The 27,249-nt window shown below is 56.6% G+C and overlaps 1 protein-coding gene across 10 annotated transcripts; it reads right to left on the bottom strand.

The window, feature by feature from the left end:
- Positions 1-208: 208 nt before the first annotated feature.
- On the bottom strand, positions 209-17,506 carry Ceacam20 (CEA cell adhesion molecule 20). Of its 10 annotated transcripts, none has more exons than XM_078031919.1 (12): positions 17,089-17,486; positions 14,772-14,852; positions 13,964-14,242; positions 13,245-13,526; positions 11,573-11,851; positions 7,828-8,103; positions 6,029-6,143; positions 5,764-5,849; positions 5,090-5,151; positions 4,530-4,562; positions 3,999-4,121; positions 209-2,955 (listed from the first exon to the last, which is right to left on the bottom strand). In XM_078031919.1, the coding sequence occupies exons 1-12, from the start codon at positions 17,138-17,140 to the stop codon at positions 2,902-2,904; spliced, it is 1,722 nt and encodes a 573-aa protein (XP_077888045.1). In that variant the 5' UTR covers positions 17,141-17,486; the 3' UTR covers positions 209-2,901. The 10 variants fall into 10 exon arrangements, 5 of the variants coding, with proteins under 5 accessions (XP_077888045.1, XP_077888044.1, XP_077888046.1 ...); XM_078031918.1 differs by having other exon boundaries at positions 4,530-4,565; positions 17,089-17,483; XR_013430722.1 differs by lacking the exon at positions 209-2,955 and adding an exon at positions 5,254-5,515 and having other exon boundaries at positions 4,017-4,121; positions 17,089-17,506.
- Between the last annotated feature and the right edge of the window lie 9,743 nt (positions 17,507-27,249).

Below are 27,249 nucleotides of genomic sequence, written 5' to 3'. Positions count from 1 at the left end.
TCCAAGATGGAGCCATTATTTATATTTTACAGAAGATGAAACAAGCCCAGGGACATTAAGCAACTCACCCTCAATTGTCTTGTTGGGGTGGAGCTCAAATCAGGAAATCTGATTCGAGGGTCCAAACTCAACTTTTACCATGTATCACCCATTGTGTCCCCATCAAGATCTTTCTTCTATATAAGCAACACCACGTTCACAAACAAGATACAAAAGGTTTGTGTTTATTCGTCATAGAGAAAAAAAAAAACGCCTGCAAATAAATTTAGGAAGATAAATACAAGACCTAAGAAGAAACTCTCCAAGTCTGGCGGAGAGAGTTAAGACAGACAGACAAGCTGTGTTGCTGGCTGTGGGAAAGGAAGCGAATCTCCCAGATGAAATCCAAAGAGGACAGAACCGTAACAGGATGCTTTGTTAGCTCATCTTCCTTTTCTTCTTTTCAGTTATTTTTCTTGCCAATGTTTTAATTTAAGATAATCAGATAATAAAGCGTTAGTAATGTTTCATTGAAAACCAACTCTGTCTTTTGTTTGGTCTCTTTATTTTTCTCCCTTTCACAAAGCGATAATGTTTACTTCCAGGAATCCCCCAAATCCTGGCTTCACCTGAATGTTACAGAAGGATCATGAACCCATTCTAAACAAACGCCCGTATAACCCCAAAGATTTCTCTATTGGCTCTTTGGAGATTGGCTGAGGTAGTTGGGGCCAGGATTTGGGTGAGTTCAATATTCACTGAAGAGCAAGAAGGGCCCATGTGCTAGAAACCCTGGGAGACAAAGTGAAGAGTTGCGAGAGGATACAGGAAAATGTGATCTGCCTGCTGGATACTGGGGGAGGAATTCCCAGGGTTTCAGCATTTTAGATTGTAACACTGGCCAGGAGCAGTGGTGCACACCTATAATCCCAGCTTCTGGGGAGGCTGAGGCAGGAGGATCACAAGTTCAAGGCCAGCCTCCACATTTTTTTTTTCAGGGGAGGGAGGTTACTGGGGATTGACCTCAGGGGCACTCAACCACTGAGCCACATCCTCAGCCCAATTTTGTATTTTATTTAGACACAGGGTTTCACTGAGTTGCTCAGTACCTTGCTTTTGCTGAGGCTGGCTTTGAACTCTCGATCCTCCTGCCTCCGCCTCCCGAGTCACTGGGATTACAGGCATGTGCCACTGTGCCCAGCCCAGCCTACACAATATAGCAAGACTCTGTCTCAAAAATTTAAAAAGGGCCACGGGATGGGCTGGGATTGTGGCTCCGCGGCACATCGCTCATCTAGCATGTGTGAGGCCCTGGGTTCGATCCTCAGCACCACATAAAAATAAATAAATAAAATAAAGGTATTGTGTCCAACTACAACTAAAAAATAAATGTCTTTTTTTTACAAAAAAGGGTCAGGATGTAGTCCAACGGTAGAGCATCCCTAGGTCAATTCCTAGTACCTAAATAAAAAATCAAGATCTTGACACTGATGTTCCGAATCACATCTAATAATGAGGTTTTTAATCTGAATTAATATTATTATTATTATAGTCTTAACAGCTCCAAAGATTAACAACCCACTCAGGGAACGCCTTCTTAATTTCCAAGACTTCACATTCTTGGTTTTCTTCCTCCCGGTCCATTAGCTGATCTCTCCTACAGCCTTGAATGGATCCGCGTGTCTTCCTCCCCTCTCTCTGGCGGAACGCACCAGGCCCACAAACCCTGCGCACTCCCCAGGGAGACCCGTGTTCACCACCAGCCTGTGGCCGGCCCCTGAGCACTGGCCCTGCCGGCTTCTACCTGGTCAGGGTGTCTTGCATGCGCAGCCCTGGAGCTCCGCCCTGCAGGTCTGTCAAGGGACTGCATGCGAAGGCTGTGACTGGCCAGTCACCCAGGCACAGGTGCTGATGGGACTTGGCCCCGTGGCCAACGCTTACCACATGTCGTCACACATCCTGGCTGCGGATTCCCACGTGACTCCAGTGACCACAAACACTTGGAAATCTGTGCGCGGGCTCCTCTGTGCCCTTCCCCTTTGCTGATTTCTCTCTCTATCCTTTTTCTGTGAAAGCTGCAACCAGGGGCATAAGAACTGGGTCCTCTGACTCCTTCTAGGTGGTTTTAGGGACCCTGTAAGTTTAAATCCTACTGACAACTCTCGATGTGTGTCCCCAGCCCCGATCGCCCCAGACTTTCAGGAACCATCACCCATTTGATCCCCTGATTCTCAATTTAGCTGATCCACGCTTTCACTTCCCTCCCTGTCCCACACGGACCCTCCCCAGTGACCTGCCAGTCACGCAGTTGCTCTGGGAACCACGTTCAGGATTCTCCTCCGCGCCTCACTGGTCTCCCCCTCACCCTCTCCGCCCCTGCACCCCTAAGAAATCTCAGAATCTCCTGCCTCCCCTCCCCCTCCCCCAGGAGCCTCAATCCCCTGTTTCATTCCACGTCGTTTTCTTCCCGTCATTTCCTAAGAGCTCCTTGTCCTGATCCTCTCTAATGATTCGAAAGGCCACCGCCTGTCCAGCCCTTGCAGATGTCCCCTCACATCCCTGGCTGCCGTGGGCTCATGCGGCTCCCCGGCTGCTGGGTTCACCAACAGCGTTGGCTCAGCCTCGAGAGGTAACCGCGGTGCCCGCAGCTGCTGAGCCTCGAGCCTGGCCCTCCACTTCCAGTTCCAGGGCCGTCACCTTCCCCTGTCCCTGAGGCTTTTAGGAAAACCTGAGTCCAAAGCCTGAGGTTTGGTGAGGGCCAGGTTCCGAGGCCCGACCCACACACTGGAGTAGAACACGGCGAGGTCTGCAGAGGCCACGGGGATGGCTGGGCTCGATGTCGGAACAAGGTGTCCCTGAGGTCCCTGAAGGCATGAGGGAGGGTGGCTTCTCCAGGACTTCAGAAGAAGAGGTCTGCTTCTGCTAGACCGACGGGTTGATCCGGCAGTAAACGTCGGGCTCCGGATTCACGAGTGTCTGTTAAACAGAGAGAACAGGGAGGTCCCCTTGCCTGCTGCAGATTTCTGTCCTACTTGGCTGCGGTCTGGGGCCCAAGCAGCCTGGACGCTCCTCCCCCATCCTCGGAAACTCCAAAGGTCTCTTCTCACGACAGTCACCCTGTTACCTCTGTGTTTCTGCAACGGCCCACACACTTCCCCACTGGGGCAGACACATTCCAAGTCGACCCCATCATGCACCTGTGACCCGCTACTAAGCAACACAGTCTGGCAAAGGTGACAGGATGTGATGATTTTGCCATGTGATTCCATATATATATATACACAGAATGTGGTGCTGAGGATGGAACCCAGGGCCTCGCTCTTGCTAGGCCAGTGCTCTACCACTGAGCCCCAGCCCCAGCCCAGCCCATGTGATCCTTGACCTAAGATCACATCTTCCATCTTGGCTTTGAAGAAGCCAGATGCAAAGTCGTGAGCTCCCTGTGGAAAGTGACATGTGGCAAAAGATTGAGGGTGGCCTCTAGCCAACAGTCGGTAAGAAACTGCGGCCCTCGTTCGGACCGCCTGCAAGGAACTGAGGCTACCGGTAGCCACGTGAGCTGGGACGCAGACCGTCCCCCAGTCGAGCCTCAGATGAGACCTGAGCCTTGGAAAGGAATGTCATAGGAAAGAGGTGGAGGGGACGCCGAGGGGTGGGACGGAATCCAAGACGTGGAGAAGGACAGGAGGGAAGGAGCAGGGGTCCAGTGGACGGGAGTAACACTAAGTGGAATGGGGGTAAGGGAGGGGGGTAACGTGCTACGGAGGGACACGGGGGAAAGTTAAATGGATAGAAAGGAAATGGACGAGTGAAAAGGAGTTCTGTGGAAGCCCCGATGGAGTTCCCGGGCCACGCTGAAAAGGGATGGATGGGATCAACCAGAAACGGACGACGGGAACCGGTGGACGGGAGGGAAAGGCTTTTCAGAGGGGAATCTGTTCACCCCGTCAGACCCTTCAGTGGGGGAAGAACGCGGGGGGTGACCAGTCTCCACGTGTCTGAAGAGGGGCACCGGATACCTCATAGCTGTCGTCTGCGTCTTCTGTTGACAGGGGAGGGACCAAGGCGTGCATCGGAAGTTTGGGGGGTGGCTTCCTGGGGCTGGGAAAGTGGTCCCTGGGGGTGGCTGAAGGTGGCTCCTTCTGCAAGTGAGCAGAGAAGTCTATCAGCAGACGTCAACGAGGCTCCTCCGAGACCCAGGGAGAGGGCGGGGTCCACCCAGCTTCTGGCAGAGAGTCGGAGGAGGAGGAAGAAGGGTTAGGGCCAGGCCTCTGCTGGCCCGGACTCTGTCCTTTCTCCCACGGGCTCTGGACCCCCCACTCCCAGCCCCAGCAGGTGGAATCCAGCACCCCCCCCACGGCAACCCATCCCGAGCCCTGGAGGTAGAAGGAACCAAGAGGGGCCAGTCCGACCCAGCTCCCGGTGAGACCAGGGCCTCTTTCTCCCCATCGATGCATGACCCTGCAGTGGACCACGCGTGGTTTAGAGAAGATGGCTTCTCAGGCCTGAACCACAGAGAATTCTCAGCTGTCCTTCCTGGGCCCACATACCTCATAGAACTGCTCTGGGAGACCTGGTGGCACCTTCTAGGGAAAAATAAAGTAGTAAGCAGAGATCACAGGGCTGGGGATGGGGCCCACTCCCAGAAATTCTCAGAAACAGATTTGGCCTCCTTTGAGGTGGCACAGGCCTGTGATCCCAGCCTCTTGGGAGGCTGAGGCAGGAGGATCTCAAGTTCAAGGGCAGCCTCAGCAAGAGGCCAGCCTTAGCAAGACCTTGATTCAAAATAAAATATAAAAAGGACTGGGGAGGTGGCTCAGTGGCAGACACCCCTGAGTTCAATCCCTAGGATAGGAAAGGCGGGGGGAGAGGTAGTTATGTCCCTTCTGATTCCCAGAGGGACCAAGTCTGGGCATTGCCATATTAAAGAGCAAAAAGACAAGGAGAAGAGATGAACAGGCAGAGAAGGTCTTGAGGGCCTCAGAGAAGGCAGAGGAGGAGATGCAGAGACCCAGGCTGGCCCTGGGGGTCCGCCAGAGATCACACCAGCCCCCCCACCCTGCCCCGGGAAAGTCAGAGGGTCATGGAGATCCCTTTGGAGCACACCCACCTTTTTGGCTCCCATAGGTCCCCGGGGCTCGGGTATGTTGTCATACACAGGCCTTGGTCTGTCTAGAGGAAGTAAAATCCCAGCCCAGACCTGGAGTTAGAAGAGCTGGACAGGAAGGGTCTGTCTGTCCCCACCCACCTCCTCGTCCCAGTTCTCCCCCTTACATCTCTGGGGAGCTTGACCAGGAAACGTCCTGGAAACCAAATTCTGGGTCACACAAGGCTGCTCCATGACACCGTGGGACAGAAATCTTAAGTCCCCACCCTGGTCCCTGCTTGTCCCAGGTGTCCTCTCTGTGTAGTGGAGCTGGACCCGGCAATCTCTCGGGGGCCTGGCACATCGGGCTCATCTTTCCAGAAACCCAGATCCACAGAGGGCAAAGGTGTCGCCAGCAGAGGGCACTCGGGGTCCAGGCAGAGCGGGAGCCTGGATTGGGATCAGCAAGGAGCCCTGAGCTGGTCTGGCTGTGGCTTTGACAGCAATGAACCAGATTCCCTGAGACCCAGGAAGGAGAAAGGGCTGGGTGTCGCCCTGCGAGTGCTGGGGACACTGAGGCTCGGGCAGGTCAGGACGTGCCTGTGACCAGTCCCTCGGTGGCAGAGCGGGGACGAGAGGCCTGAGCTCGCGGCCCCTGCTCTTCCCAGCTCCCACGCATGGGCCACGACGTCACTTACCGAAACTGGGCCGTGTCACCTGCTCCCGCACGGAGGTGGGCGGTGTGGCCTCGGGGCTGGGGCCATCCGCTGATCCCTTTGAGGGCCTGAAACGCCAGATCCTTGTAATCCCGCACCGCTGGCTGGTGCTCCTCTCCATCCATATCCCTCGTCCATCCCAGACGACCACCCACCCGAGCTCTAAAGTCCCCAGGGGCCGCCCACGCGGCTCAGCACCGAGGTCCGCAAACCTCCCACCCGTGGCCCGTCCCCTTCCCCGTCTTACCATCTGGCTTTTCTGCTGTAGAAGAAATAGCCCAGGCCTATGACCAGAGCAATGGCAACCAGGGTCCCAAGAACAATGCCAGCGATGGCCCCTGCGGACAGGGAGGACTCGGGATCTAGGGAGAGAAAACCAAAACCCAGGCTTGACACACCCTCGCCCCAGCCCCAGCCCCAGCCCTAAACTTGCAGCTTCATCTTCATCGACGTTTGACAAATACTTGCTTTTCAGTCACTAGGGGGCAGCATTCATAGCACTGTTTCTGGAGTCCAGTGACCTGAGTCCAAATCCCAGCTCTGCCCAAATGCAGCCACCAGGATTGGGAGGGCGGAGGGTGAGGGGCACGAGGAAGGGGCTCTGCTCTGAAGGGGTCTTCCTGAGATGCCTTGGGGGTTCGGAGCTTTATTCCGAGTCTCCATTTCTTTACGTGAAACAAGGATGTCAATTGCTTGACCCTCACATTTTTGCACATATTTTTTGAGGGAATGAAATGGATCGTGCACAGAAGCATCATCCACTGCCTGACACATCAGAGGTGCCCGATGAAAAAAATGATGACAATAATGACCAGTGACAATGAAAGACGTTGCTATCTAGCCAGCGCTAAGCACCATGAGCCTTTCTATGAGCTCTCTCTCAAAATCTGGAACTTTCCCATGAGTGTCAATCAAACCTGCTAACCCCCTGGTCCTCTTCTGAGCCTGTTGTCCACTCACAGGACCAAAGGGTTGCACTGGAGATTAAAGGAGGTCATTTGGGAGCTGCATGGGGTCCTCAGCTTAGTGGGCAACCAAAGAACACCGCTGTGAGGCAGCAGTCTGGTTTCAAAGCCCAGCCACAAGCCGCAGTGGCTCACGCCTGTCATTCCAGCGGCTTGGGAGGCTGAGGCAGGAAGATCGAGAATTCAAAGCCAGCCTCAGCAACTTAGCAAGACCCTGAGCAACTCAACCCAACCCCATCTCTAAATAAAATACAAAAAATTGGGGGCTGGAGGCTGGGGATGTGGCTCAGTGGTTAAGGGCCTTGGGTTCAATCCCTGGTACAAAAAGTAAAAATCAAACACCAGCAACAGGGTTGATTCTCTAAGTCTCAGTCTGTCCCTTTGAACAATGGAGGTGCTAACAGGCTGGCCTCATACTGGCTGGCAGAGAGCACCTAACAAGTATTTTTTGATACTGTATATGGAAAGGTTTGGTTCAGGCATGTAGCACAGACTCAATAGAGAATAATTTTATTTGTTTAACAAAAACAACATACCAAGTACAAACGTAAGGACTTTATAAATATTAATTAATCTTCAACAACCCTAAGAAATAGGTCCGATTATTGTTTGTTTTACCGATAATAAATCAGAGGCCCAGAGATGTTAAATAAATTGCCCAAGATCACGCAGCCAGTAAGTACTGGAGCCAGGATGTGAATCCCGGTAGCTAGCAACACTATGCTGCCTTCTCAAGACCTCAAGACAGTTCTTGACAAGTCCAGTTGTTATTAACGTGATTCCTGATCCTCTCCACCGTCCCTCTACCTCTCCCACGGGCTATCTCCTGATGCGTTGTCTTTCTAAATACCTCTGATAGGTGGGCGTCACAAACCCACTTGCAGGTAAGAAAACTGAGGCTCAGAGCAGGCTGCAGAGTTGACCAGGGCACACAGCAAGAAACAGAGGGTTTGGGATTCAATGCTCCCGGCCAGCCGGGAACTTACACGTGCAGTACATTCGCTGTCACAGGGTAGGTGGCTGGAGCCAGCAAGGCAGAGGCCACCCGGATCCCAAGGGAAGACGCACTGGAGAGACTCACCTACTTGGATCAGCACAGAGGCAGAGCGGGCCAGGCCGGTCAGAGAGTTGGAGGCTGTGCAGCTGCAGATGCCCTCGTGCTCCCGGGTCAGAGCCCTGATGACCAGCTGCTCCCCCGTGTACACCCCCGAGTGGTGTTCCAGGACCCAGCGGTATTCCGCCTCTGGCTGGGACGCGGCCCGGCACTGCAGGGTCAGGCTGGAGTTGAGCTTCCCCTGGACGGTGGCCACCACAGCAGGCGGAGACCCGCTGGTGATTTCCACTCGGTCAGGGCCATCTGCAGGCAAAGCCACGTGTCTGCCAAATGACCCTTCTCCCCTTCCCTCTTCCACATTGTAAATGGTGCTTCCCACCTCCCACCCCCAGCCCCTGCTCAGCTGGAACTGAGGGAACTCCAGTCTGCAGCCCAGAGACAGTGGCTGCCTAAGTTGAAAAGAATCAACTGCAGGGAGGAGGCACATGGAGATAGGGGTTCATCTGTAATCCCAGCAGCTAGGGAGGCTGGGGCTGGAGGATCATGAGTTTGAGGCCAGCCTCAACAACTTAGCAAGACCCTGTCTCGAAATAAAAATAAAATAAAGAGCCAAGGTATAGTTCAGTGGTAGAGCACCACTAGTGCAATCCCTAGTATCACCAAAAAAAAAAAAAAAAAAAAAAGTGGGGGGAAGAAAGAAAGAAAAAAGAAAAGTGAAAGAAAGAAAGGAATCTTAGTGGAAGAGAGGGAAATGCTCCCCCTTTCTCCTGAGCTGTGTGACAAGCAGATACTGGTCCCCACCATGCGATGGAAATTGCCTGTACACAGGAGAATTCTCTCCAAGGAGCCTCACAAGGCGCCAGGCTTCAGAGCGTCTCTGCACTCTGGGCACGCAGCCCCCAAGCACTAAGGCTGTGGATTCCCAATGACATAAACACGTGGCAAATCTCCTTCACCACTCCAGCGGGGGACCGCTGGCTCCGCGCTCTCCTCCTACGCACATGAAGAAAACAAACAGGAGTCGCAGTTGGATTTCCATCCCAACTAAAGGAGTCTGGAAGCCAAGCCTTGCTCAAACTCATGAAAGAGTGGATTGCCCTTCTTCTGGAAAGACATATGCTCCGTGTCTTGTTGGGATATTCTAGGGGAAGAAAGCCCAGCCCATGCCCCTCCCCGCATCCTTTGAATCTGTTCTTTCCTCCCCATCTGAACCCCAGGACCCGACCCGCTTCCCTCGCCGTGTCCAGCCCCTCCTGGACTCTGCATCCCAGGCTCCACCTCCACCAGCCCCCAGAGGGCTCTTCCTGGGCACAGACTTGATGCCGTGGCTTCTCTGCTCAAACCTTCCATGACCCCCCCCACACAGTGTCCTTGGGACAAAGCCCAGGGCTGATGAGGTCATTCATAATGTGAACGGCCCTCCTAGACCTCTCCAACCCCGTCACCCACCTTTCCACGTTTCCTGCTCTCATCCCGGAGCAAGATCCTACCTGAGAGCCACCAGCCTGTCACGCTGCGTGGCTGACCCCTGCTCATCCTCCAGTCGCACGGGGATCTCAGCTCTCACAATGGCCTTCCCACATCCCTCGTCTGGGGCTTCCTTTGGGCTCCCAACCCTCCCTTCTTCCCCCACATAGCAGCATTGATCGCTGGGTATTTCGTTTGCCTGCTTTACCCACCTCCCACCCCCAGGAGGCCGCGACACTGGGACAACCCACTGCCCGCCCTGTTGCCTGGCCCAGAGGACACAAAATAAGTATTTTTGCTTCACGATTAAAGTAGGGACGAACGGAGAGGGAGCAACAGAGAAGCCTGTTCTTAACCCTCCTGCTCAACAGGTGGAAAAGTGAACCCGAAGCCAGGCACACAGCGGCCCACGCCTACCATCCCAGCGGCTCGCGAGACGGAGGCGAGTTCAAAGTCAGCCTCAGCAACTTAGCAAGGCACTAAACGAGACCCTGTCTCTAAATAAGATATAAAAGGGGGCTGGGGATGTGGCTCAGGGGTTGAGCACCTCTGGGTTCAATCCTCATACCAAAAAAATAGAAAAAGTGGACCCCAACTTTGTCTCCCTGCCGAAACCTCTTCTCCCCAATCTTTCCACACCAGTTCTTGGCTCCTCCATCCTTAGGTGGCCCAAGCAAACAGGCCTGGAGGCCGCCCGCCTTCCTGCCCGCCTTCCCGCCATCAGCCCCTGTCTGTGCGCGTCAGGCCAGGGCTCGACCCTGCGCCACATCCCCAGCCCTGGAGCCGCTGGGGCCGCTTCCCTTCCATGCCACCTCCCATCTCCCAGCAGCAGACCTGTGAGTTCTGTGCCCTGAATCCACTGACGGCTTCTTGTTACTCCACAGCCGTCCCAGCCCGTCTCCCCTCACTGGATGACTGTGGCCACCATAAGGCCCCTGGAAGACCTCCAGTGGGAACTGTGTGACGGACCCAGGGCCCAGCTGCAGGCTGACATCCACCCCCATCCTGCCAGGAGCTGCACCTGCCAGCCTCTCTGCCTGCCCCCTCTTCCTGGGGGACCTGGGGGGTGACCCTCAGCCTCTGCTGTCGTCAGCGCTGCCATCCCACCCTCCCTCCCTCCCTGCTCCGCTGGCCTCTCGATCCGATGGCTTCCCGGCCACCATGGCCCCTGCCAGGAATGTTTTCCCCAATAACTCCCCGAAGATTCCCGGGCCTGTGCCTCCCACTGAACCCCACCCCAGGGCTGCTCTCCCAAGGACCGAAACACAAAGCCCCTGTGGGAACCTCCGTCTCCTGCTTCTGCCCCTGCCTTGTCGCAGACGGGCCAGTGGGTCCCTGTCAACAGCTGTCTAGTCCTGTCCTTGGGTTAGTAGCAGCGAGCAATGAGCCGTGAGATGCAGGCCAGGTCACCGCGCTCTTTAGATCACTCGAGGGTCTTTACACTCCCCCCAGAGTAAACAGGGAAGCAAGGTGGTAGTTAAGTTGTAGAAAAGAAAGAGAAGCAAAAGGAGCTAATCGGAAATGCGTCAAGAGAAAAGGATTCGTGGGACTGCCTCGGACAGGGCCCGGATGTGGACGTGAGGCCCGGGGCCACGGCTCAAGGGGTCTCCGTTTGTCAGGGGACGAAGATTCCTTTAGTAGTTCGGGCCACTAACTTCTGCCCAGCTACTGACCCCAGTGCCCCCATTAACATGGGATTGACAGGTAGATGAAGCCCCCCAGGTAGGACGGCCACGGTGACAGTTCCAGAGAGGACCAAGGCAGGTCAGAAGCCCCCACCTGCTGTGACGGGGGAGTTGAACACCCGATTGGTGAGGGCTGCTGACGGGCCACCCCAGTTTTCAAGTTAACATACACAGTGATGAACTTGGGGACAGCACTGTCCCCTCCGTCGTCCTCTGCCTGGAGACGGCCCCGCCCTCCCTTGCGGGTGCTTTGGCTGAAGCGCCCCTCTCCGTGGGCTTTGTTTTCTCCTCCCTTCACCCCTCGCCAAGGGCTCCCGGGGGACTGGGGTCTGACCCTCAACCTTCCTCTTCGCAGCCCAAGAGCCGAGCTCTGGAGGGTCAGCGCCCTGCTCGCCTCCTGGTCCTCACCCGGTCACTGCGCCACCCAGCACGGTCCCCCCTCACGGGCCATCCCTGCCCCTGAGGTCTTGTCCCTCAGCCACTGCCTGGGACATAAGGTCCCCCAGCACAGGCCCGCGGTCTTGTCCCCGCCCAGGCTCACGGCTGGCATGGAGCGTGGTGAGTGAGTGGAGAAAGGACCTGGAGGGAGGAGGACGCGGTCACCGCCCCGGGCCACTCACAGTTGATGGTCAGCGTGAGGGGGTCACTGCGAGCCCGGCTGCCCCAGTGCCAGATCTCACACGCGTAGGGCCCCGTGTCCTCCCGCCGGGGGCTGTGGATGACCAGGGTCATGTTGTCGTCTGACAGGGCCAGGTGCTCGCTGGGCAGGAGGGGCTGGTCACTCACGAACCACTGGACGGCCACCCTCTGATGGGCCGTCTGGCAGGTCAGGTTCACGGGGCCGACGGTCTCCACGAGGTCCAGGCTGGAGGCCTCCACCTGAGGCTTGGTCAGGTTTTCTGGAAACACGCGGAGACACGGGTCAGATTCCAGGAAGCTTCCCCGCTCCCGGCCCACAGGCCCACAGGGGCTCCCCAGGGTGTGTGCATGTGTGTGTGCATGTGCGTGTTGTGGGTAGCGTGCATGTGCTTATGTGTGCATGTGTGCGTGTGTGTGTGTGTGTGCGTGTTGTGGGTAGCGTGTGTGTGCATGTGTTCTGGATCGGACTATGTGGCACATGTGGCACGTGAATCTCTCCTGTGGTCAAGTGTGTCATATAAAAATTGTGTGTGGTGCACGTTTGTGTGTCTGTGAATGTGTGTTTTGTGCCTGCCGTGTGTGTTGTGTGTGTTGTGAGTGAGGTGTGTGGGTGGTATACACAGACACCTCGTGTGTGAGCCTGTGTTACACGTGTGCATATGTTCTGCATGCAACCGTGGGTGCTGTGTCTGCGGTATCATCTGTGTTATGGGTGTGTGTTGTACGTTGTGTGTTTATGCTTTGTGTACGGCTGTGCTGGGTGTGAATGGCCTGTGTGTATATTTGGTGCAGTACGAAGTACGTTTTCTGCATTGTGTATCTTAAGTGTCTGCAACGTTGGGTGAATCCTGAGTGTGTTGTGTGTTGTTATGTGTGTTCACGTTTCACGGGAGAGTGTGTTGTGTGTTCGTGGTATTGCTCGTTGTGTACTCGTACATGAAATCTGTCTGTATGTCTTGTGTGTTGTTCAAGTATTGTGAATATGTGCGAGTGTATGGAGGGTTGTGGGTCTGTGTGCACAGTGTGTGGGTGTTGTGTGTCTTGGTTGTGTAATGCAGAGTATCGAGTGTGTTGCACACACATATCTTGTGCATGCTCTTCATGTGCGTGTTGTGTGCGTGCTGTGTGCCTGCAGTGTTGTTTCACGTGTTGTAGATGAGTTGCGTGTCTGTGGTGTGTGTCGTATGGTAAGTGTGTGTGGTTATTGGGCGCTGTGTGTGTAAGGAATGTTGTGTTAGTGTTACACATTGACAATCAACCCCTCTTCCACAGAATCCAGCCGTGGACAGCCATGGAGAGCCAGCAGGGTCTCCTGGGGGACGTGCCCAGCTGGGGTCCGGGTCCTTCCCTGAGGTGGGCGTGCGACTCAGCCACCAGACGAGGGGGACGTGCCCGCTCTGGGGTCCCCCTCCGACTCTGGGGTGTTGGTGGGGCTCGGCGTTAACTGTTTTCTCAGCCCCCTGAGGACCTGACTGCGGTCACCGACTCTCTCTCTGGGACACGGCACGTTTTCTGGGCCACCTGAGACCCAGCCAAGCATCGCTCTCACACAGAATGGCCAAGGGCCCCAGATGAGACCCTCCGGTGGCCTCTGACGTGGAGGGCCTCTGATTCTGAGAAGAACAAAGAGGGGGACCAGGGAAGGGGACTCACCGAGGACGTGGACTCGAAGAGCTCCCAGGCGGGTCAGGAGGGTGGCGCTGTTGTACACCAAGCACCGGAACATGCCCTCGTCCTCCCTGGACACGGCGTCGATGGTCAGTGTCCCCGAGGTGGAAGGCAGGATGGAATTGTTGGGGAAAATCCAGGAATAGGTAGGGTCTGGGTGGGACTGCGCTTCCGCCTGGAAGTTCACGGTGGAGCCTTCTAGAACCTCGACCGCCTCCCCGCTGGGAACACCGGAATCCAACTTGATTTCGATAAGGTCGGGACCATCTGGGAGGACAGGAACAATGACAGCCGTTACAACAGCGTCGGCCACAGCTCTCTTGCAGGGGGTCTCGGGATCCGTATAGACCGCGTTCCCTCCTCCCGCTCATGGGCAAAGGAGGTGTGGGCTCCGGGTTAATGTCAGCTCTGTGCCTGGGTGAAGCAGGACTGGAAGGCCCAGCTCGGGCCAGCTGGGGCTCCCTGCCACGCCCGACCCAGGCAAGACGCTGCAGCCAAGATCTGAGGTTTGGGAGCTCAAGTTTAGGTCCATTACGATGGAGTTTCCAGTAGCCTCGGAGCAGAGATGTCAAACCCTTCTCAGTTCAAGTTCAAAGACAGACAGTTCTGCATTGGGTTGGGATTCAGGGTTGTGAGATTGGATGAGGCACCCAGGAAGTGAGTGTCGACAAGGGACTGGGGACGGGGGACAGAAGGAGACTCACAGTTGACCTCCAGGAGGATGGCATCGCTGCTCCGGAACTCAAGGGCATCCCAGGCTTCACACTGGTACGTCCCAGAGTCTTCCCGCTGGACCGTGAGGATGGTGATCGTCTTGCCATCCGCGGACAGCTGCATGCGCTCGTTCAGCACCAGGGACTGATTCTGGAAGACCCAGCGGATGGTGACGTGGAGTTCCGTGGTGTCACAGTAGAAAGTCACCCTGTCCTGGTACTCTGTGACTGTGCTCCGACTGACTGAGAGGGTGGGCTTGTCCAGGGATTCTGCAGAGGAAGAAAGCAAAGGGGGAGGTCGAGGCAGAGACACAGACGGGGGAGAACGAGGCGTAGCCAGAGAGGGATCCAGGGATGGATCAGGACGAGACACACGGAGCTGGGCTCTCCGGGCTCCGTGCTGGAGCGACTGCCTGTTCTAGGTACGGGATCTATATCCCCTCTCGGACATGGTGCAAATAAAGCAGAGCATCTAGGACGTGAGAGGGGATCCGTCAATATCAGCTGCAAAGACAAGCAAGCCCGTCCCAACACCATTGGGGGCCCCCTAGCCCCTCTCAGCCAACACTCCTCTCCTGCGGCCGTGATGGCCACAGTCCACCCCTTTGCTCCTGTCCCCAACACAGCTGCCTGGGCCCCTCCACTCATCCGATTGGGATTTTGGGCGCGGAACCCAGACGGTTGATCTCTGATCAGAAGGACAGCCTTGTTCTCTGCTCACACCTCTGCCATGGGCCTGGGGTGGCCGGGGGGGGGGGGGGGGGGGCGGTCCCCAAACACAGAACAACACCCTGCTCACTTGAGGTGGTGTCAGGCAGGATGTCACTGGGGGTGAGCTGGGCTGCCGCCACGGGAGGACTCCACGCTGTCAGAAGTGAGGCTGGAGGGGAAGAGGAGGCATGGAGGGAGGCCGAGGTCACAGATTCGGCGTTCCATCCCAAGAGGCTCGTCCTGCCCAGCGCTTCCTGGGGCTGTAACCAGGGACACGCTTTTCTCTTCTCAGAATCTCCATTTCCTCTACCGTAAAATGGGCAAAATATCATCTGCCTCCCGGGTGGGGGGGGGATAATAAATCTCGGCAAGCCGTCGCGGGGCTCCCCCATGGTCACCGTGTCCCCTTCGACTGCCCTTACTCTCCTGGAGGTGCACGGGGTCCTCCCCGTTCCACAGAGAGGAAAGCAGGTGCTCAGAGAAGGGATGTCCCTGGCTAAGACCGTGAGTCAGTGGCAGAAGCCGACCTTGAGCCTGGCCTGCCCCGCCCTGAAGACACCCTGGTCCCGCCTGTGACCCCAGGATGGGGACAGAGGGCAGCCCCTGAGCGAGAACTTCCACTCCCGCCGCCCGGACTCGCCCTCAGGACACTCCTCATCTTGTAGGGGAAGGGGAGGGACAAGGCACAAGGTCGCAGCTGTTCCCAGTTCTGCCTGTGGCCCATCTGCACACAGTCACGGAGGCTGGCCAGGGCTGGGGCGTGTGACACCCCGTCCCTCTCCACAGCCCAGTGAACAGGGGCTGTCCCCAAGCCCCTGGCCACCCTCAAAAGACCCCAGTTTGGCTTGAGCACTGCCCCTTTTCCCAGCATCTGGGGATGTAGGGCTGGGCTCCCAGGACGGCTGGCATCAAATATGGCCTCTGGTGCTCACCGGCTCCACGGATGTGGGCAAGGGCTTGCTCTCTGTGCGCCTCAGTTTATTTCTGTCTTTCTTTCTTTTTTTCTTTAGGTGCCAGAGATTGAATCTGGGGAGCCCAAATCCCGAGCCACATCCCCAGCCCTTTTTATTTTTTATTTAGAGACAGGGTCTCACTAAGCTCCTTAGGGCCTCCCTAAGTTGCAGAGGCTGGCTTTGAACTCGAGATCCTCCTGCCTCAGCCTCCCAATCTGCTGGGATTACAGGGTGCGCCACTGCGCCCCGGCCTCGGTTTCTTTGGATGGTGGTAGTGATGGAGCTCGCCTTTCTCTGCCTCTGATGCCATTGGAGGTCAAGGTCCCTGGCTCAGAGCAACTGTCTGGGTTTCAATCACAGCTTTGCCATCTTTCTGGGCAAGCGATGTTCTCCGTCTGAGTCTCGCTTTCTCCTTTTGTAAAATGAGGGTACCGATCGTTCCCACCCACGTGACAGTCACAAGGACAAACGAAAAGACGTGAGAACATCTGCCGTGGTCCTTGTCCTCAGGCCTGCCTGAGATGGGAGCCTCCCTCTGTGGAAAGCCCTCACCTAGCCTCCCCTCCTGTTTCCGCCTCCAACAGTCCTGACGTCCGCCCCATCAGGAGGAGGCGAGCCTGGAGAGAAACTCACAGGCCCTGCTGCTGGCTCTCCGCTTCCCCAGGACCCCAAGTCCCCGCGGGCTTCCAGTCGGCCAGCAAGCCTCCAGCCCAGAGAGGGAGGAGCTGGCCTCCGAGTCACACAGCAAGGTGGGCAACGTCCCGGCTCTTCCCATGGCCCACTGCAAAATCAGTTCTTCACCTCCAGAATGCTGTTCCTGTCCAGAGAGGCTCCTTTCTTCCCCATCTCAGATGTTCTTTCGGCATGAATTTCGCCCCTGGGCCGTGTCCTGAAGCCTGGGATGGGCCCCTCACTCGTCCGCCTGTCTGTGCTCCAGGGCTTTCTCTGGGTCTCTCTGTGGGGCTCCCTCCTCCCTCCGCACCGCCCCCCTGTCTTCCCGCTGTCTCTGCTCTGGCTGCCCCTCTCTGCCCAGCTCTCCCTGGCCTCGCCTCGGTTCACTCTCTACTTGATTTTCCCTTTTTCTCTGTCCCTCTCTGGTTCTGTGGCTCTCCCTGACGTCAGTCTCTCCCGCTCCCACTATATCCCTCGGTCTCTTTCTCTGCCTCTCTCTCTCTGCACGCGTGTATGTGCGCACACACACGCACACACACACGCACACACACACGCACACACGCACACAAACGCACACACACGCACACATGCACACACACACATGCACACACACGCACACACACATGCACACACGTACACACGCACACACACGCACACGCACACACACGCACATACACGCACACAAGCACGCACACACAGGCGCACACACGCACACACACCTGGCAGACAGACGCGCGGAGCCCCTCACCCACCCACCCCACCTGGGGAAGCAGGGCCCACCTGAGAGCAGGATTCCCGTCCACGGGTGGCTCCGGGAGTCAGCAGGCCCCATGGGTCCCCGGCCCTGGCTCCAGGGTGCCAGGCCCTCCGTCTCCTTGGCTCCTTCCACAGACAGCTGGTCACTGCAGCCCTCCAGCTGCCCTCTGTCCCTCCCGCTCTGTGGCAACTCCCCAGAACTGCGCTGACAGTGGCTCCCGGGCAGGTGGGTGGGGGCGGGAGGGAACTTTGGCCTCACCTCTGCCCTCCCACACCCCAGGGCTCACTTTCCTCCTCTCCCCAGCACGCAAGCAGGAGTCCCAGGACGCCCAGGACCAGGAACTGAGGTCACCACGGCCAACGACAATAAAAACAATCCTGGCCAGGCACCCAGGGCTCCGCTGGGCTGGATGCCAGGCTCACGGCGAGCAGCCTGTAAATGTCAGACGAGCTGAGACTGTGCGTGTGATACAGGTCCTGCTCGTACACACGGCTCTCAACTCAGGCAGGAAGCAACTGGCCAGGGCTGGGAAAGCCCCCGGGAGGCTTCCGAGAAGACCTGGAGAACATCTGAAGGTTTGATCTAGGAGAGTCACTCTTTTCTTTCTTTTTCCTGTTTGTTTATTTATTTATTTTTCTATTTTGCTGTACAGGGTATTAAACCTGGGAATGCTCTACACTGAGCTACACTCCCAGTCCTTTTTATTTTGCCACAGGGTCTCACTAAGTCATGGAGGCTGGCCTCACACTTGCCATCCTCCTGCCTCAGCCTCCTGAGTCGCTGGGGATTACACACACGCACCACCAGGCCAGCTCTTTTTCCAATCCTGTATGAGCAAGACAAGCTCTTGGCCTTTGAAAGTCTATAGATCAAGATTTGTCATTCTACTGTAAAATACATAAATAATTTTTTTTAAAAAAAGTTTTTAAAAAAGATTTAACATTAAACAGGGGAAGTCAGCAGGCCCCATGGGTCCCCACCCCTGGCTCCAGGGTGCCAGGCCCTCTGTCTCCTTGGCTCCTTCCACAGACAGCTGGTCACTGCAGCCGCAGCCCTCCAGCTGCCCTCCTGGCCCTCAGGGGAAATACCATTAATCCAATCATAAATCCATTCATTCATCTAGCAAATACCCCCTGAATTCTCCCTGTGCTGATCTGGGTCCCTGGTGTCTTGGGGATGTAACGCTGACCATGACAGCTCCAGCTCTGTCCCCAATAGGGGACACAGACCTGACCCCAGCTAGCAAGAAGCCGGAGCAGGCAGGACTGGCCTGGGGTGGGGGGTCAGAGGGGTGCGTGGCTCAGGGAGGACCAGGGACCAGGGCTGAGCCTGGAGGACAGAGGGGCGGGCCACGGCAGCAGCCTGTGAGGCCCAGAGGGAAGTTCCCGCGACTTAGGCACAGAGGACCGGAGGCGCGGGGGCCAGTGGGGCTCTGAAACCTCTAAGCTACTCCTCGGGGCACCAGGAGCCCCGGGATTCCAGGGAAGGAGGCCTCACTCCTGCTACAGGTGGCCACCAGGTATCTGTCCCCAAGAGCGTGAGCCTGCAGGTGGCTCTGGAGCCAGACGGCCGGGTCTGCACCCCGACTCCCCCATTTCCCAACTGGGCGGCCCTGGCCCATGGGTCCCCCTCTAGTTGGGAGTCGGCTCTGAGATGGACAGAACAACGGCCTGGCCTCTGAGGAGGCTCGGCGGTCAGGAGCGGGAGGCTGCCCGACGCCCGGGCTGGCGTCCCATCCTCCACGTCCAGCTGCAGTCCCTCCAGAGTCACATCAGGTCTGTCCTCACGGGACGGTGGCAGGGACTCTGTGTCTGAAAGCTAGGAAAGCGCCCAGGACGGTGCCCGCCCAGAGGAGGTGCTGCAGGACCGTGACGCCCCCCAGAGGCGGTGACTCCCTGCAGCCCAGTTGACCCCCGTGAGGAAGGGGCCGTGGACTCACAGCCGAGACAGTGTCTGTGTGTCCCCAGGTTTGGATGTTGGAATCCCAGCCTTCGGGCCCTTGGGAGGCAGTTGTGTCCTTCCCACTGAGAGGAGTGACCTTGTCAACAGACTCTCCTTTTCTGATGGGGGTATAATGGAAGAGGGGGGTCCGCAACCCCGAAGAGGGTGGTTGCCAGAATCCTGGGCCAGCCCTGCTCCCGGGCCCCAGCCCCCAGGCCAAGAGCAGTGTCTGCAGCGCCGTCCCCCAGGCTGCCCGGGCAGCAGCAGCGCCTGGTGAGCCTGTCCCGGAACAGCCAGGCAGGACCAGCCCCGCAGGGACAGGGTCAGCCGGCAGCCAACCTGAGCCAGGGGACCAGGAGGACACAGTGTGGGACGTGGAGAAGACGCTGAGGCTGGCCCTCGTCCCCAGCGCTGCAGCATGGCTCTGCCGGGCTGGACCACAGAACGACAGCACCCTATGGGCACCCCATGGGCACCCCATGTGGAGCCCCTCTGGCCCCGTGGGAGTTCTGGTGGGCGGGCCCGAGGGCCAGGCCTGCCATCAAGAGCTGCACCCGCCACTCGACGGTGGAGAAGAACCAGGCTCCAAGCCGCGGCCCTCAGCTGGCCCCAGCAGGCACCCCGCCTTGATTAGCCCCTCGCGGGACACCGGGCTTCCCCGCTGTAGGGTCCCGGGCTCTGCAGACCCCACCCCCAGTCAACGCGGAGAAGCTCTGGTTTCCACACTCGCGGAGGAAAACTGAGTAGTGGGACAGGGTGAGCCCTGTCACCATCCATCTCGGGGTTTAAGTTGAGTATCGAGGCTCACGGAGGCGAGATGACCTGGAGAAGTCACCAAGTCTCTAGGACAAAGGGTTCTGCCCCACCCCAGCTCTCGGCCCCTGTGGCACTGTCGAGGGCCCAATCGTGGTGGCACCGGATTTCCCAGGTGCCCCGGGCTCCCTCCAGCCCCACCTTCTCTGCACACCCGCGTCAGTGGTCCTGGGGCCATGTCACCCGACATGCCCCCAGCTCGGCGCCCCCTGTGCTGAGAACACCTCTAAAACTGCTCTGGCCTCACCCCTTGCCCAGCATCCAAGGGTCCACCCCGTGTACCTCCTGGCTGCCGCCTTCCCCTCCGCACCGTCCACCTGGGCTGACCCCACCTCCTCCGACCCTCCTCCCCACCCAGAGGACAGAGCGGCCACTGGAGTGGACCTCCCAAAGTGACCCTTTCATGCAGGACCAGGGTGTTTTCCTCCCTACGTGCCCACCCACCCAGCCCCCAGGGCACAGTCCATCTTTTCCTGTCCCAAAGAAGTGTGTAGGAGGGACTTTGGGGACCTCCCTGCAGGTCAGCTCCTGCTTTATTTTCAACAGGTAAAAATGAATGACCTCAGTCCTTCCCACCTCCCCCGTCACCCGCCAAGTCCCAGCCACGCGGCCTGGCTCCACATCGTGTCTTCCCTCGAGGGACCCAAGTGGCCTCCCAACCCCCCTTCCCCGCCTGGGAAGATGTGTGTGGCCCTACTGTGTGCCTGAGACACACCAGCACATGTGCCACAGGTAGGGACAGGGACAGTTTCGTGTAGGAAGTGAGAGGCCCCCAGGAATCAGGGCGTGAGAGAGAAAAATCCGTTACATGAGGACGACCCCCGATGCAGCGGGGACCAGGCAGGGACTCTGGCAGGTCCTCTGAGAGACGCCGCGAGTGAGGGTCAGAATTCCGATTTGAACGGTGGATTTCTGAATGTCACTTCAACCTGGGGTCACGTGGGCCACAGCTTCAGGCGGGTCCCACGTGGAGGGTGACGGAATGTGAGACGTGGGCCAGGCCCAGGGTGCACAGCTGCCATCCCAGCCACTCAGGTGGCTGAGGCAGGAGGAGGGCAAGGTTGAGGCCAGCCTCCGTGACTGGGCAAGACAACTGGAAGGACTGGGGCGGAGCTCAGTGGTGGAGCCCTCGTGGGTTCCATCCCCAGGAGGAAGGACGGAAGGAGGAGGAAAGGAAGAGAAAGAAAAGGGAAGGAAGGGACAGGCGTGGAGAGGTGAGCCCGCGTCCTCACGTGCTGGGCCGGCTGGCGGCTGGTGGCTGGAGGCTGGCGGGTGGCGTGGAAGGGGCCTGCCAAGCTGAAAGGGTCAACAATTATTTTTTTTTTCCTTTTAAGGAAAGAGCCTGGGAGTGATTGCAATCCTTACCCCACAGTGACCTCAAGTTGGTCAACACAGGCAGCCTGGCCAAGACCGCTCCTCTTTTGGTTGGGAGAGGAGAGGGCGCCTCTGGACAGGTGTCTGTCCACGGCTGCTCCTCAGGCAGCTGACTGCCCCAGCTGAAGGCCAGGAGTCCCCGGCCAGCCCTATCCAAGAAGGGGACTTTCTGTTCTGACCCTGACGGCCCAGGAAGGGCACAGGCGCCACCAGCTGTGGCGGGGGACAGCCGGCTCTCAGTCCCGAGTCACTGCCCTCCCTCGCTAACCTAGAAGCAGCCCCGCATCGCACTCCATGCCCCTCCCCAACTCACCCCAACCTCCTGTCAGCCACCCAGGCCTGGGGTCCCACCCATTAATGACTCTCACCTCCTCCTTCTCCCCCACCCCTCTCCTCTCACCCCTGCCCCAGGAGGAGGATGGGAAAAGGACTTTCCTCTGCAGCTAAGCAAGAGGAAAGTCATTTTATCTCCCACCCCACCTTCAAAAGGCAGAAAAAGAGACAAACAGATAAGATCTCTGCTCCGAGGATGAGCCTGGGGTCCCAGAGAACCACAAAGCTTCTGTTGCAATGGTGACTGGCACTGGGGTCCACCCCAGCATGTCAGCTTATCTGACCTCTGCCCAGATGTGTGCAGGGATGAGGCAGCCAGCCGCGCGGCACCTTGGTTCCAGTCCCCATTGCTCTGCGCCAGCCTCTGTGTGTTACCCCAGATGTGGGGTAGATAGGAATGGGTTCAAAGCTGAGCTCCCAGGCTTGCTAGCTGTGTGACCCTGAGCAAGACACTGAGTCTTTTCAAGCCTCAGTTTCTTCTTCTGGGTAATGGGTATGGCCATCGCCCTTCCCCGCTGCATGACCTGATGAGATGATGAGCTTTTGAATGTGATGTCTCTGCAGAGAGGGAAACGGGGCAGGTGCCTGGGAAAGGAGGCTGCAGCCATTTTTCATGCTCCCATGAAATAGTGGCAAAGCTACCGGATCCTAAGGCCTGGAACCTGTAAGTGTCATCATATAAGGAAGAAAAGGGTGTTTGCAGGTGGATTAAGTTAGGAATCTTGAGGGCAGGAGATAATCTTGGATTATGCAGGTGGCTCCTAAATATAGTCACAGGGGTCCTCCAAAAGAGCAGAGGGAGGCTGCACACGTGGAGAGGGGACAGCAGCGTGGAGAGGGCAGAAAGAGACGGGGCCACAAGACACGCAACGCAGCCACCTCCGGAGCCTGGAAGAGACGAGAGCAAATTCTCCCTTGAAGCTTCTGGAGGAGGCACCACCGGCAGACACCTTGATTGCAGCCCAGCGGAGCTTCTGACCTCCAGAACGGTGAGGGAATAAAGGTTGCTTAAAGCCGCCAAACACGCGGAAATGTGTTACAGTGGCCACAGGAAACACGATCCCCGTGGTCCTTTTTTAGGGGGGGTGGTACCGGGGATTGAACTCAGGGGCACTGACCCACCGAGCCCCATCCCCAGCCCTATTTTGTATTTTCTTTAGAGACAGGGGCTCACTGAGCGGTTAGGGCCTCGCTAAGTGGCTGAGGCTGGCTTTCAACTCACGATCCTCCTGCCTCAGCCTCCCGAGCCGCTGGGACTCATGGTCCTTTAGTGCTGCAGAGCTCCTTCCCCCTCTAGGAAGCAGCTGTGTTCAGCTTCGGGATCACCTGGAACTGGTTTAAAGTCAGGCTCCTGGGGACCTCCATCGACCGGGTGTGGGCTGTCAGGAGCTGCCCTGGACGCAGCCGCCTTCACATCCCGATGCCCCGGGGCTCTGACCATGACAGGGCCAGGTCGGACCACAAGGCGTGGCTCCAGGTGTAGGCGTCCCCCATGGGGTTGAGCTCCACTCACCTGACCCTTGGGAATCCTACCCCTTTGCCCTTTTGGGAATAGAATGTTCCATGGAACCTCCCCTCGTGTGTCCCCTATGTAAGAACAAAGAGCCCCAGTGGCTCTCTCTCTCTCTTTCCAAGGACCCTGAAGGTCACAGAGCCATCTCTGGATTATTAAGATGACCCAGGAACCTTCATTTTAATGGGAAGAAAGTCCCGGGCACAGAGGCGCACGCCTGTAATCCCAGCAACCCAGGAGGCTGAGGCAGGAGGATCCCAAGTTCAAGGCCAGCCTCAGCAACTTAGGGAAGCCCCTAAACAACGTAGTGAGAGTCTGTCTCAAAATACACACAAAAAAGGGCTGGGGGTGCAGCTCAGTGGTAGAGCAACCTTGGTTCGATTCCCAGCACCAAAACAAAACAACAACAAACCAACCAACCAAGTCCTACCAGGCAGCAAGGACCTTGGACAGTGCCTCCCAAACAGGACCTTCACCATCTCCCAGGGATAGAAGCGCAGAGGGCCGTGGTCCCGGCCAGCGTCCCTCCCTCTGTCCCTCTTCCTCAGGTAGCCTCTGCTGATAGCCTTGTTACTCAGAGTGCAAAACTCTGAGGCTCAGAGCGTTTCGGCCACCCACCCCGATCCCGTGATAGAGCTAGACATTTTTTTAAAGAATTTCTTTTTTAGTTGTAGATAGACACAGTACCTTTGTTTTGTTTGATTGATTTTTTATGCGGTGCTGGGATCGAACCCAGTGCCTCACACAGGCTGGGCGGGCGCTCTGCCTCAGCCCCAGCCCAGCCCCTAGAGCTGGAATCTTGAACATGTGAAGGTCAGAGCCCCCCCACCCCCCCCCAGCTAGCCAGGCTCCGGGGAACCACACTTACCTGTTCTTCATTCAACAGACATTTATGTGGCACCTCCTGTGTGCCGAGGACTTCTTCAGATGCTGGAGAGTTCAGAGCAGGAAACAGAACAACAGAAATCTCTGCTGTCCTAGAGCCTCCCCGTCAGGAGGGACATAAACACACCACGGAGCACAAACGTCACAGCAGACGGGACGAGTCCCGCAAAGGAGCAGAGCAGGGTGCTCGCGACAGTCCCCTAAGGGGACCCGGCCTGGCCGAGGTAACCAGGGAAGGGGGCCCAGCACTTGGGCTGGATCCACAGGAGGAGCTGGGGATCGGCTGGTGGCGGGGTGAGTGTCCTGGGCAGAGTGACCTGCCCCCACCCACCCACTCACCCACTCACCCACCCACCCAACCACTCACCCACTCACTCACTCACTCACCCACCCACCCACCCACCCACTCACCCACTCACCCACTCACCCACTCACCCACCCACTCACCCACCCACTCACCCACTCACCCACCCACTCACCCACTCACCCACTCACTCACCCACCCACTCACTCACCCACTCACCCACCCACTCACCCACCCACTCACCCACCCACTCACCCACCCACTCACCCACTCACCCACCCACTCACCCACCCACTCACCCACTCACCCACTCACCCACTCATTCATCAGCAAACGGGAGCAGGCAGGCGTGACACAGCCCACAGGGAGACAGGCAAGGTCTCCGCCCTGGTGGACCTGGCCATTCACGGGGACCCTGACAGTGACAATCAGCGCCATGATCAGGTAGGGGAGAGAAGAAGAGCGAGGGCAACAGGAACCGCAGAGAGATCAGGAGGAGCAGGGCGCGTGACAGTTCAGGATCTGAACAGAGGGGCGCCGGAGGCTGAAGACCTGGGTCCCACCAGAATTCACGGTGCTGAGGCCTGACCTTCAGCTCGTGAAGGTGAATGAGAAGACAGCCATTGGGAACCAGGAAACGGCCCTCAGCAGACACCAATCTGTTTGTGCCTCAGCCTTGAACTCTGTGGGCTCCAGAAACACAGTTCCACACGGAAAGTTCCTTTCTATCACTTCCTGGCCTCCTGGTCCGGGAGAGCTGTGCAGGCCTTCTTTTATTTAGTTAGTTATCAGCACTGGGGATCGACCCAGGGTGCTTAGGCACTGAACCGCATCCCCAGCCCTTTCTTATTTTTATTTTTAGTTTGATACAGGGTCTTGCTAAGCTGCGGAGGCTGGCCTTGAACGTGTGATCCTCCTGCCTCAGCCTCACAAGCCACTGGGATTACAGGTGTGCACCACCGCGCCCAGCTCCTAGGCCTTCTTTATAAGCACATTCATTTCATTCAAGTGGACTCTGCTCCCTGACCTTGTCACCTCAAAGGACCCCACCTTCTAATGCCACCACAATGGAGCCTAGGATTTCGACAGATGATCTGGGTGTGGGGATGGGCACAAACATCCAGTCCATAGTACCACTTTATCTAAGATTTTGAACACACCTGACGTGACCTTGCCTCAGGATTGCTGTTCTCTAGATGATGCTCTCTAACCTCCTTCTCTCATTCAAGTCTTTGCTCAGATGTTTCTGTCTTTTAGTTGACCACCTTAGTCCATTTTGGCTGCATTATCAGAATACCATCCATTGGGTTGTACACCCCTGAGATCCTTGTGACTTTTGTTATGCAGCCGTAGCTAACTGATACATGTCCTCTGCTGACTCTGTAATCAGACCTGCACATCCTTCTAGGCCCCTCTTTCTCAAGCACCACTATCCTCAGGACTTTAGTTTTCCATCGTCCCTTTTGGAAAATTCTAGTCACTGATATAAAACCATAACATCTTAAAATAGTACTACATCCTGTGTGCAGGAATATTCAGAAATGGGGTCTCATCAGCATTTCGTGACAGGCTACATTGACACAGTTATTTTGAAGGGCAATTTTACGCTATGTATCTAAAATTAGAATATGAGCTATTTCACTGTATGGAATGCAGCCTAAAAAATAATCTGCAATATGCAAAATACATTTATGTGCATGACCCTTCATGATCTATCCCCTGTTCCTTCCTCAAGGCTTATCTTTGGCCGAAAACTCTCTGAACTGCACACACAAGCAAATTAAACCATGGTGATGTGGGTGGTTTTGTTCTAGTTAAAGCTTCGTCCCAGGGTTTCATAAACTGACTTTCAGACCACTCACTCACATATAATCCAATCAAGCCTTTGTTGAAGCACACCGGTGGCGGCTGACCAGAACATAAAGCTGTTCCCCTGATCAGCCCCGAATAATTGTAAGGGCGCTCCTTATAAACCTGAAAACCTCAAAAGGAGTGTTCGGGGGTCCAGCCAAGGCAAGCCAGCCAGGTGACAGAAGCAGGACAGTGCAGACGGGCAGAGGGAAGCCTAACCAGTCACAGTGAACCCAGTCACCCTAGTTACAGAAACAGAGCCCCGTGACCCCAGTTACAGAAACAGTACCCCATTAGGAAGTTCCGTGTTCTTAAAGGTTTCTATGGCAAAAGGAAGAGAACATCTTGCACCAGTCCTGACCCATCTCCTTGGCACGGTTTACAGGATGAGTCACAAAACAAAATGGAGTTCCATTTGCTCCTACTGTCACAGTTTTCCAAAAACACCTGTTCTCCCTCACGTGACGGACTCCTGCTCGTCATTCAGGAACAAACGTCCATCTTCTGCAGGAAGCTCCTCGACCTCCTGGGAGCAGGTCAGGTGCTTCTTCCGGGTCTCCAAACGCTCACAAAGCAACACCATGTGCTGATTAGCCAGCAAGATCCCAGGGCCACAGTGATCTCTGATTCTTGATTCTAACACAGCTGTGTGACTCTGCGCAATTGGCCACATCTCTGATTTTTTTATTTTCTAAATTTTTTTAGATGATTGACAGCATCTGCCACAGGGAACTTATTTGATCCCAATGGGAAGTTTAAACATAAATTTCAGGGAATACTGACTACTGTTGATCTCTTGGCCAGGGCGGCCAGGGGAGAAGCCATAAGGCACCTACAATTCCTACGGACACACAAGCCTGAACTCAGGACTCCCGTTTTGAGATGTCTGAGCACTCTTTCTCCTGCTGGGTCATTTCCTTGGAGGGGAGGTAATCTTGTCCTTCCTGGTCAGTTTCCTTCGGTTTTGACTTATCAAGGTTCTCCACTTTGGCCAAGTCTGGCCCATGACTCATCTTGACACAAAGAAAGTCAAAGGGCTTGAAGTCCCGCACAGTCTGCCCTGGGCTGACGGCAGGGTCTCGCCAAGTTACCTAGGGCCTCCCTGAGCTGCTGAGGCTGGCCTTGAGCTCGCAATCCTCCTGCCTCAGCCTCCAGAGCTACTGGGATTAC

The sequence above is a fragment of the Ictidomys tridecemlineatus genome, chromosome 15 (assembly GCF_052094955.1).
Source record: "Ictidomys tridecemlineatus isolate mIctTri1 chromosome 15, mIctTri1.hap1, whole genome shotgun sequence".
NCBI lineage: Eukaryota > Metazoa > Chordata > Mammalia > Rodentia > Sciuridae > Ictidomys > Ictidomys tridecemlineatus.
This window is presented reverse-complemented; position numbering and strand designations above follow the sequence as displayed.